Here is a 12,041-nt window from a genome sequence, read left to right as displayed (position 1 = left end):
AAGCTTGAAGCTCCAGAGAACAAGCAAGCTGTTGTTGTGCCAGTATTTTTAAAAAGTAAACAGGATGGCCTTGTAAACAGGTGTGTCTGTTCAATAGTCATCCCCTGCAAAATAATTATAGAAAAATATGTGATTGCAATGATAGAGACTTAAAGCAGAGAAATACAAATACCAATCATCAGAGATTACAGAGAATAATCCCATCAAACTAAGATGATAATTTTTGTGGCACTCTATATTGTTAAATATCAGCGAGTGAGCTGGCTGCTGTGGAGTGTGTGATCCAGGAACAATAGTGCCAGCAGCCTGGTCAAGTGTGGGGCAGCAGAGGAGATGGTCTCCTGGAACTGGCACCAAGGATGTGTTTCTAGCAGGGAGTGTTAGATAGAGTAAAGCAAATGACCTTGAGGGATCTTGAAGTCACAATGGGTAAAGCGTGCCATCCTGTGACAGGGACATGTCAGCCACCTTGGGATGCCCGGGCAGTGGGGGGCACACAACAAAAGGTGTCCATCCTCTGCACTAGAGCCCAGCTGGTACCAGGGGGAGCCTTGGATGGCCAGAACAAACCAGTGCCCATGCTGTCCAGACAGCCCAGCAGCACCTGCCGCTCCAGGGCTGAGCCTCCTCCTTGCTGAAGTTATCCTACTAGGAAGAGACAGGTTCAAAAAGTGATTGGACAAGGCAGGGGAAAAATCTCCAAGGATTCAGCATGATGGCACATCCCATGCTTGTGGACAGAGTGCTCTTCCCTGAGCTGCCCAGCCCCTGCTGCAGTGGGCACAGAGGAAGCCTTTGCCCTGACCCAGCAGGGCTGTGCTTTTATTCTGACACAGTGCACCAGGAATGGTGAATCCCTGTTGGACTTACAGGCCACGGTGACAAGCAGTGGACCATGAATTTCCACTGTGAGTTTATGGGTAAAAGGCTTGTTCCTGTTCCCTGCTTAAACATTCAAGTACCGGCAGCGACTGGATAAGAGGTTAAAGTCGCACTGCATTTGAAATTCCCATTCCTGCAGTTAGAATAGTGTGTCCTAGCCCAGTGTCTCAAAGGACAAGGATGCATAAGATGATTTGGATGTAAGCCAAGAAGTGGAAAATGGAAAATATGCTTTAAGGCAAAAGGGATTTTCATCAGTTAAGTTTATTATAAAAAGGATCAGGAAAGCTTAATCATAATTTCCGACTCCTCTGTCTGGGATGAAAAACTCAAGGGCTCACTCCCTGGTTGTGAAGAACCAGCAACTTGAAGGGAATTAAAAGAATGCAGTGTCAATATAAGGTGCAATTTAAAAATTCACCTTTAGAACAACATACCAACCACTGTAGCAGACACTATCAGTTGAAGATCAACTGTTTTCTTAACAACAGTGCTCAAATTTACACAAGAACTAATTCAGAGCAGCCTGTGTCATGCAGGAAGTTACTCTGGTGAGCCCAGCCAGCCTCCCCGGCTCTATAATCTACGGAAAAAAATCCTGCCTGTATTTCCCTTCCTCCCGGTCCAAGTGTGTGAAAGGTCTGGCCTGCCCCACTAGAGGCGTTTCTGGGAGAGCCAGGTTAGTGTGGGCTGCAGGCAGCCAGGCTCTGCCCATGTCCCAGGCTGCCCCGAGCACCCGGGCAAGCTGCTGCTCCCGGCGCCAGCTGAGACATTCTAGCTTTATAAGGAAGCCAGGCTGGGGGAAAGAAGTGAAGCAGAATCCTAGAGCTGATACTCCACAGATGATGAGTGCCAGGGATCTGACACGCTTTCCTCTGACAGTTTTCTGCCTTCCTTCCCAAAGAAAGCAGGGACATGAGCTAGAGCAGGAAACAGCTGTCCCTGCTTGCTCAGTCCATCACAAGGCCCAGCCCTGTAGGTTCTGACTCTCCTGCCATCATGCTCGAGGCACTGAACAAAAAGGTATGCCCCTGCCTTCACACCAGCTCCCCACCACAGTCAGTGGCTCCCGAGAGAGCCAGGAGCTCCATGTTCATTAGGAGCAAGAAGCAATCCCATTAGTCTGGCTGAGCTGGTGCCATTGCAAACACATGGCATTGCTGGGCCCATTCACAGTGGAGCAGCTTTGCTTATCATGTAAGCTGCTTGTGCTTCCAGCTGAACTTTCTACTTCCCAGCTCCTTGCTTTCCAGGGGGCAACACATCAAAACAGGTCAATAACTGCCATAGTCACAGCTTTGTGGAAGGTTTTGTTTTGGGAGAATGGTTCACAGCCTCCACAAATAAACTGGATCTGATGAGCTCAGGGGCAAGCAGTGCAGCAGCTCTGCCCAGCGGAGATTTCCTCACCCGTAGGATTGCTGACAGATGCTGTTGAGTAAATACAGTGCTGGCTTTCACCACAAGCCAAAAGGGAAGTCCCAGCACGAGCAGCAAGAGGCGTGATGGTCATCTTTAGGATACTGCTGCAAGTACTGACATGCTCTGTGGGCATGTGTTCCCCACCCTTCAATCTCAGCAGAATCTTTCACCAGACATATATGTTACAGCTCAAGAACACAAAGTACAACAGGGATGGCTTCACAATGACCAACTCCAAAAGGAAATGGGCCATATCTCACAGCCTGGGCAATTCAGGGGTGCCGCGGTCCTGAGGAGATCCAAGTATCTCTCTGAAGTGACAAATAAATCCTGAAGTAGCTAAGGAACTTTATAGAAAACACAGAAGTAGAGAACTAGGGAGGTGAAATCAGATCCAGCCAGGATTTGCAGCAGCATCAGCATACAATAGCTCCGTGCTTCCGTTCCTGAAATGCTGCTTTCTTGCTGTGGGCCTTGTAACAGTGTTTCCCAGTATTTTGCTTTCTGGGGAACAGTCATAATGTGTTTACATTGAACAAGATGTTTACTGCTTATGTTTGTACTCTGCTGACTCACTTTATAACAGCTCTTTATGTGTAAGCCTGCCGCTCCAGCACTAGGCCTCCAACATTTCCTGTGTATTTTAGATTGGAGCTGCTCTGTAGCCTTAACCAAAGGAAAATGGGAGTCCTTATGACCCAACAGATGGACATCAGTGTGCAGAACAAGCTCTTTATTCAACAAGAGGGAGTAAAGAAAGAACATGTTGAATGAACCAGCAGAAACGAGGAGCACAGTGCTCTGTGCAGCTCTTCAGGTTCTCTATCAGGAAAGGGTGGCTATTCTGCAGGCCAGACATGAAGAAGATGGGGTCAATATCAGAAGTAAAGTCCTCTGATCTGACTGAACAGAGGAGTACTCGTGTCCAGGAAACATGGCCACCAGCAGCTTCACGCAAGCCACCCAGTGCTAAATAAAAGCCAGTGAAGGGCCTGTAATCCCTGGCTGCCTGGCTATGGTGTGTGTGAAAGGACTTGGAAGTCCTAGAAGGAATCCATGATTTGGTGGCTGCAGCAGGAACAATGCTGGTAACTGCTGTTCCTGGGGTCTGGTTCCTCTCACCTCATCTCTGATAGGGATGCATTGAGGCAGATTTGATGTTTGTTTTTATGCCACTAGGCATTTTTCCTGGAGAGAGAAAAAGAAAAAGCAATGTAAAATCAGCTGTATGAGAAGACACTTGCCTAGGAGCATGCAGGACTCGCAACAACCCTGTCTGGGCTTTTCCTGTTCCACTCCAGGCAACACACTAGGCTTACCTGCCATAGCATATTCCAGCTTCTGACCTAGCATGACCATTCTCTTCTACAAATTGGCATCATTCTCTGTTGAGAAATCTCCTTGACAATTCCTCTGTTCCTCTGCTCTCCCCTCAGATTTTATCCTTGTTCCATTTTAAACAAGCCTTCTTCTTTGTTGGGAGGCTTCTATAGGTCTGTGGGACTTGTTCAGTCTCACAGAAGTAGATGGCAGGAGCACTGACAGAATTACCCAGCCTGATCTCCACTTCCATTCCAGAGAGGCAAACACAAGAGCCTGTATCCCTTTCCATGCACCATTATTTATAGTCAGAGCATATATTTAAATTGCTAAGCCTCGCTCAGATCTCTCAATTTCTCTTAACCACATCCCCCTCTTAGGCACTATTACCCTCTGCTGACAGAAATCACACATAGGAACGTGTTCAAAGACATCGTATTAGCAGCCTACAGTAGGTGTACAGTGCTGGGCAAAACGAGACAGTGTTTGTGGGTGTGCAGCCAGGTATCACAGGGTTCTTCTCTGTTTCCAAGTCACCATGGAAATCACTTTCTAGTTCTTACATAAATACGTAATTAACTTATGATTAAGATTGTTGCTCAAGTTGATTTCTGAACAACAGTCATTATAGAGACAAGAAAACACCAATTAGGATATCCAATATCCAAAATCTCAAATAATATGAACATAAGAATGAGAGTACAGGGTGAGGCCTGCAGGTCACCCAGGTTAAACCCCTTCCTGACAGCAGAGGACATTTAAGGAGGAATACCAGAACAGGGCAAGCCTGCAGTGATACTGCTGCAGAGCATTCCCTCAATTTCCCATAAACTGTGGCTCAGGTACTTGGAGTCAGACATGGTGTCTTCAGGATTAGCTGTCAACTGATTTTTCATCCAGAAAATCACTTACTTACTTTTCCATCTCATACAAACTTTATGTACCTCTCATGCACTTGGCAATGCACTCTACAGGATAATTATTTAGTATTCAGAAAAGTATCTCCCTTTTGTTTTGAATCTACAAGCCATTATTCCCATTGCTGCACTTTCACTGATCCTTCTGTATCATGGGAAATAGTGAGCAATCATTCCCTATTCACCTGCTGTATACAACTTGGGATTTTACAGTATTTTCTGTACTCTCTTCTCCCTACCCCAAAGCCAATCCCAGCACCAGAGATCAGAACTGTACACAGTATTGCAGGTATGGCTGCCCAATAGATTTATACAATGGCCTAATGATACTTTGTTTCTCTGTTCCTTTTCTAGTCATTCCTACATTTGGTTAATGTATTTGCAGAACTATTATAACATGTATCTACTTCCCAAATTACAAGTAACTAGATTAGAGTCTAGGTACTGAACATGTCAAGTCAAATTGCTCTGCCTGTATGTGGAATTCTTCTGTGACAGTTTTTTTTTTTTTTCTTACATTAAATAACTCCTTATGATCAAACTTCTCCACTTTATTGCCTACCCACAACTTAAATTTGACAGCAAAACCCCCAGTATAGGTCCTTGCAAAACCACACTGTGATCTCCCTCCACACTGATTCCTGTGTTCACCAAGCCTAGTATTTAAATGGTCTTGCAATATGGGCTGAGAAGCTGAAGCTGGACGGCCGAGATCCATTTCAACCTCTGAGCCAATTTTCAGCAGGTATTAATCCACTGTTACAACCTGACTCATGTTATTAAGGCCAGAAAGGAACCTCTTACTCAGTTATATCTAAAAGGTGACTGGGGAAAGATCTCTACACCTGCATTTGTCTTCCTTGCTTCCTGCATTTCAGTTGCTCTCAGACATGCAACTTATTTACCTGGTTGTCCTGCTTGTGTCATCTGCACTCCTGCCAGCATTGGCTGCTGCTGAGTTGGTGCACCTGACATTGGGACTTGCTGCATGCCTGAAGCACCTGCAATGATGGCACCAGCTCCTGGTTGACCTGACTGGACAGATCCTCCAGAGCCAGGGGGTCGCCGATTTGACAATCCCTTCCCAAAGGCCACAGCTGCTACCAGGGCATTGGTATCTGCAGGGTTGAAAGTCTGCTTGTTCTGTCGTAAACCTATAGAAAAAGAAGCGATTTCATTTTAGCAATCAAGTGTAAAAACAAACATAACTGGTCCTGAATTAACTTGTCTGATGTTCTGGTGCATGTAACAGAGATAAGCTTCTAGCAAGCTGTTCCAAGAGACTCAGCAGGGTCAAAGAAGCTGCAAAATCTAAGGGCAGTGGTGATGCAAGAGCTTCTCCCCTGAGAGCAGGGCATACACTGCCCAGAGAAGGAGGAGAGAGGGAGCCAACTCCTCCACACCCATGAGAATGTTCCCACTAAAGACTCTCCCATGGCCAATCCAATGGCAAGTGACAAGTGCTGTGTTTTAGATAAACAATGGCAACATCCTCTTTTGAAGGCTCATGAGCAGCATGATGTTGGCAACGTTTTCTACTACACATCTGCCCAGTTATACTATTAATCCTGGAAACCAGACAGAACCTGTGCTTGGGTCCTTGCTGATGTTATGTGTGTGTCAAAAGATGACCAAAAAAACTCCATAACCCTTAAGACTTATGCATAGCACTCCCACAAATAGTGAAGATATGATAGCAGAGACCAATAAAATAAGAATGTCCAACAGCAAAGTCAGAACCAGAAAAAGTTGACTATGAGTCTGAAGCAGCCATCATTTAGAGGATGTCACACAAAAGCCTGCCAACAAACATCTTGTGGACTCATACAGAATGTAGCTAATGAGATTTTCCATTTACTGCCACTGCATTTTCACAGCTATTTTTATTAATCCAAGTTAATTGGGATGTTTTCTTGGTAAATACTTACCACCTCCTCAAAGGGGGATATAGCAAGGGGTTGGAATGACCTTCCTGCCATGCACAGATCACACAAGCAGGACAAATCGCACCCACAGGATCCTTCTTCAAATCAGGGGGCTCCAGGACAGCCAATCTTGCATCTTCTGGAAGACTTTTGCCTATGCTGCTCATCTGCAGCTCCCATGCTTCAGGCTCTCTGATTTATCTATTTTGCCCCTACTCTCTCAAGCCTGCTGCTTGGACCCTGTAGCCCACTTCCACCTCAGTGACATACCTCCACTCTCAGACTCGCGCTCCTCCTTACTGATTTTCTCCAGCAGATTTGAGCACATTTTGTTCAGACTTTGGATCTGTTTCTGCAAAATGAAAACCACCAGAAACCATCAGCCAGTACAAGGTAGCAAGGTAAATGATGAAGCTTTCTCTTCCCAGGGTCTGTGTAACCAAACGTAACCATTTTGGTGGCACAGCCTAGTGAACTCAAGGCTAATGCACGCAGAAAAGGACTATGAGGACGGGACAGTCTTTGCCTTTCTCTGACTGGTTTGATGATACCTCCTGTGAACAGCCAGTGGGCTGGATATACTTGCTTTGTGAAACTGTGCAGGAACCCAAGCCCCAGCTAGGGTAAGCTGGAGAAATATCAGGCAACATAACAAGAAAGAAAACTGTCAGATGGAAGGGTGAAGGAGCTTCTTCACCTACCTGTGCCACATCAGGGCTAATTCGAGCTGCATCTGTGATAAGCTGCTTCTCCTGCTCCTCCACCTCAGGGTCAGGCTTAGTCCGAAGATGGTCAGGCACTACCTCATGGCTGAACACCGGCACACGCCCCTCTGTCTGCCGCTGCAAGGTTGGACAAGACACACTCAGAGCCTCCTCCTCCAACCCAGCGCTCAGCTCAAGCCCAGAGCACAGGCCCTGATGCTGGGGCAAGGCTTCTAGAATGATATGGGGAAACCTTGATCTGGGGAGGACTGGGAAGTTTCAACTTCTTTTCTAGGAATCTGCAGCGCCTGTTTAGTCAGAGAAACCCACAGGGGTCTGTAGTGCAATCCCAACAGCATGGCCATGATCAGCTGAAACGTTTTCTCACTCAAGTAGAGAATAAACACTGCCAGTGCATGCCAGAGGTTCTGTAACACACCTCATGTCGGCCAGATGACAAACAGTGCAAATCTAGATGCAGATGACTGATACAAACAGCACAGCTACACCAGAGAAAACCAGGAGATCTCCCAGTTACACAAGAAGACACTATCTCTTTCAGTCCCAACATCATGACAACGACATATGAACAGGACACCTCCTGTGAAGTGTATCGAGTGCCAGTATTTGTAGCTCCCCCAGCAAAGCAGCTCCCAGGCAGAACTACTCATCACATTTTCCTTCTTCATACCCAGAGTTAAGGCCAGAAAATAACTTCTTACTCAGTTATATCTAAGCACAAGGAATGACAAGTTCTAGCAGGCACACAAGCATTTTCTGATACTCCAGGGCCCACACACAGAAGGAAATTTCTTACCATGATCTCCTCATCGCGGTCTGGAGACAGCACAAGGGGTATGATAACCTGGTTTCGCAAAAGTGGGGTCTTCTCATGCTTTAGTACTTTATTCAAGGTGTTCAGCTGCCCTGAAAGCAGTGCAAAACTGTCCAGAACTGAAGGCCTGGGAAAGAATATAGAGAGGACAGATCATGGAAAGGGATGCCACAGTTGGCTTTTATCTATTCTTCACTCAAATGGCTGGGAAGTGAGGAAATGTCACTGTAAGTCCTCAAATCAGTCTACGCCAGACAGCAAGCAGTAAAACCTAGGGCTGAATGTGCAGGTGTGGACAAATCCCAGTTCCTCCACACAATGTTGCAAATAGCTCAGGGACATTGTAAGCAGTACCAGTGGATGTGGCAGTTGTTTGAGATTTCAGTAACATACACAGAAGCAACACTTTCCTTATGACTAACTCTCCCAGTGCAACTCTAGAGCAACGGCTGAGAAACAATGTAACTCCAAAAGCAGCGCAGCCAGGAGAGGTGATACTTACAGCTTGGTTATCCAGGCTGAGGAATAATGAAGCAAAATAACTGATAATCTTGTCAAGGACATCCCCTCTAGCCTGCTCCCTCTGGAGGATTCATCACCTCTCCTGCCTTCTGCAACATCATCTACAAATGCTAACTGCCTGTGAAGCTTTGCTGCACTGACAGACACTGTCTAAGATACTGTAGACTTTATTAAGCTGCATATGTAACATCTTTATTCTCCACCAGCAAGAAAATGCCACCTTGCAAGTCTCTCAAACTGTCTGGTAAAACATGGAGAACCAGCAAAATACAACAGCTCAGGTTATACCAGCACCAGAAAAAGACAGAAAGGTCAAGAAATTCAGAAAGAACCATTGCTCAATTTATAGTGTATGTGGGTCTCTGAGATACTTCATCCAGGAAGCTTCCAGTCACCGAGGATGCAAGTAACTACAATAGCTCTCAGAGCACCTAGATTAAAATGTATTAGCATGACTCTTACTATACAGCATGAAACCAATGGATTTCAGTTGGTTTTCTGATGGAAGACCTGCAGTGGTTTCCCCAGCAGAAATGTGAAAAGCAAATTTAAACCTACTGACAATAGGCTACTGTTTTTTAATTATAATTTGTAGTCCTTTGAGCTGAGTCTGAAGCTGAGGAACAGCTCCAGCAGTGATTGTCAGTGTCCCCAGCCCTGTGATACACCTTACCATGTGAGTCGGTCATACTCATTCTCCAGCTTGTAGATAAAACTGACCAAGGAGTTCTTCAGGTCAGCCACCTGACTGATGAGTGCCTCCAGGGTCAGTTCCAGCTGCTTCTCCTCCCTCTAAAAAAAGGCAGGAAAGACAAGGGATGAGGATAAAGCTTAACACTTCCCCAAGGTGTTGTGGATCTGCACACATGCATCCATAGTCCAATCTCTCCTACAGAGCTTCCTTTTCAGGGGAAGCAAAGAGAGACTCTGGAGATAAAAATTCTATGGTTTCACACTGACCCCTTTCCCTTGGGTCAGAACACTTAGGTAAGATACTTGCTCCTGAGACAAACCCCTGGCTAGCTGCCTGCTTTCAGGTCTAGATGAGTGTAGTGAAGACATTTTCACTCACAGCTGCATTTTACCACCTCAGGCAGCCATCAAACATAGCCCTTCCAACTCTGTGAGCCACTGCAGCTAATGCAGCTCAAAGCCAACGAGAATTCCTTCAGTCTTTTCTGACAGCAGATGTGGGCACAGGATTTTCATCCAAAACAGCCTTTGAAAAATGAGCATCAGGTCCATGGTGCTGAGACACCAGTTTCTGCCTTTTGTCTCATTCTTTACTGTTTTCCTGCCCAAGTGCCACCTCCAGTTGCTAAATAAACTAGCAGCTCTAACTGTCCTTGTGCCTTAACTGGCTGTGGGAGGCCCTGCAGTGACCGAGACCACACATATGGACCCCTGCACACATCATCTCCTGCCTTTTTCTCCGGATTTCAGTGTTTAATAACCTTTTCCACTGACATCCCTGGGCGAGGGAGGATGGTGACAAAGTATCAGGACAGGGGATTTGTTGCCAAAGACACGAATGCATATTCTTGACTCTTGCAAAAACCCTTTAGAACCTTGTCCATTCTAACTTAACACTACAAGCATTGCACAAAATATAATTAAGAGTGCCAGCCCTAATTAACTGCTCATGGAAGTTGAGAACTGTACAATTATAATCTGTGAGGAGGGTGGGCCAAAGCAATCAAACAATAGAAAGGGAATGCTGATTAGGAAAGCAGATAGGGTGACTCAGACTGTTGGCACTCTTGCTATTGAGTTTATTGTTGTTCTGTGGACATACACGGGACCAGTGTGAGCTACACAGGAGAAACAGTCAGGGATCACCCCTCTTCATGAGAATACAAACTTAATCTATTTTCTTTATAGCCTGACAAGACTGTAATGGCTTTTTTTTTAGTAACCACTGATCAGACTTCACTTCATCACCTCAAAAGAAACTGCTGAGTCAAGTTTGTTTGATCCATGGAGTCGACTCACGGAGCAGATTGATGGGTGTTCCACCTTGAGCTAAAAGCACTCTCCTACATCTTGTGATGGGACTCGTCAGTTCCTGTCCAATTAAGAAATGTTTGTGCATACTGTGTTTGTGCAAGGAGATGAACTAACGCCTGTGTTACAAGTTGGGCTGGTACCCAGTGTTCTACTGCCGGGGTGCCAGGTACATGCACCCACGACAGTCCCCCGGCCTGTGCTTATCCGAGAAGCCCTCAAGAGGAAGAATGAAATCCTATTGCACACACATTGCTCTTGCAGCAGCAGCATACTCCAAACCTCCTGCTTCCTTAGGCTCTCCCCAAAGCCATGAAGAGCTGGAAGCAGATGTAAGCGCTGCAAAGCCTGCATGCAACATCACTGACTGATGTTTCCAAGGAACACTGGGCTTCGCTCAGGCGCCTGCTATATTTAACTAATGCTTCAAGGAGTTTGTTACCAACACTAAATTGCCCTGAGGTAGTAAAGACAGGGCTCACTGGATGGGTTGCTGAAGGACCTCCTGATGTGGCGTAACTGAGAGGTAAAGGTGAAATTCAGAGTAGGTAAACATAAAACTATACATGTGGCAAAATAAAGAGGAAAAATAAATTGTTACTTTCCATACACAATTACGTTCTCTGAGCTGATTAAACCTTATCACTCAGAAACAAGACCTGGGGTCTATCTGAGGGTAACCCATGAAAACATCTGCCCAAGGCTCAAGAAGCAGTCAGGGCAGTAAAAACATAGTAGGATTTATGAGGAACGCAACAGAAAACATGTGTCACTGTATAAATACCTGCCTCATTTGCATCTTGAATATTATGTGTCACTCCTGTCCCTCCAAATGGAAAGGGATATAGTAGGGATATGCCCAAATGAAAACAATAAGGATAATGATTCATCAGCTCCATAGACGCAGCAGTCAAAAACAGAAAAGAAACCAGCACATGCAAGTGGCTAGAACAAGAACAGACAACATAACAAACCCAACAGATGAGGAATTGCAGGACAATCCACTATCACTTTCTTTTCTGGAAGGAAAACCAGGGACCTGCATGAAGACAGCAGGCAGCAGGTTCCAAGACACCAAAGGAGGTGGATCTTTACAGCCTGTTAACCTGTCATTAACCTACGCAGCACTTTTTCCATCAGACATTATGGATGCTAAAAATTCACGGTGCTTCAAAAAGTAACTAGATCCTTCTTCCATCCGTGAAAGCTCATTCAAGGCTAATAAACACAAGGGATGCGACAGCAGCAGCTCATCAGGAATGACCTCCGCAGGTTATTTTGCTCTCACAGCCTCCCTGGGGCAGCGGCGGGCGGGGCTCCTGCCGGGGCCGCAGGAGGAGCGCCGGGGGGGCCCATCGCACCTCGGCCTCCCACCCAAGCTGCTCCAGCGCGGGGGGTTGAGCCCCGGGGAGCAGACGGGCCGAGCGCGGGCGGGAATCCCCCTCAGCTCCGGCCCCGGGGAGCGAGGGGCGTCCGTGCCGGGAGACACCGGAACCCGAGGCCCGGCCCC

General features: G+C 46.3%; 2 protein-coding genes across 2 annotated transcripts in view; one reads left to right on the top strand and one right to left on the bottom strand.

The window, feature by feature from the left end:
- Positions 1–3,019: 3,019 nt before the first annotated feature.
- On the bottom strand, positions 3,020–9,315 carry MED8 (mediator complex subunit 8). Its single transcript, XM_010006577.1, has 6 exons — positions 9,201–9,315; positions 7,988–8,132; positions 7,168–7,308; positions 6,737–6,818; positions 5,447–5,695; positions 3,020–3,492 (listed from the first exon to the last, which is right to left on the bottom strand). Exons 2-6 carry the CDS (start codon positions 7,988–7,990, stop codon positions 3,428–3,430), a joined length of 540 nt encoding a protein of 179 aa, XP_010004879.1. The 5' UTR covers positions 7,991–8,132; positions 9,201–9,315; the 3' UTR covers positions 3,020–3,427.
- Positions 9,316–11,790: 2,475 nt separating this feature from the next.
- The window catches only part of SZT2 (seizure threshold 2 homolog (mouse)), a 60,224-nt gene continuing 59,973 nt past the window's right edge, over positions 11,791–12,041 (top strand). Inside the window, exon 1 of the mRNA XM_010006715.1 lies at positions 11,791–12,006. Coding sequence (XP_010005017.1) covers positions 11,791–12,006 — 216 coding nt within the window. The remainder of the gene's footprint in view (positions 12,007–12,041) is intronic.

The sequence above is a fragment of the Chaetura pelagica genome, unplaced genomic scaffold, assembly GCF_000747805.2.
Source record: "Chaetura pelagica isolate M959 unplaced genomic scaffold, ChaPel_1.0 scaffold69, whole genome shotgun sequence".
Taxonomy (NCBI): domain Eukaryota; kingdom Metazoa; phylum Chordata; class Aves; order Apodiformes; family Apodidae; genus Chaetura; species Chaetura pelagica.
The sequence above is the reverse complement of the archived record's forward strand: the minus strand, read 5'-3'. Positions and strand labels throughout refer to the sequence as shown.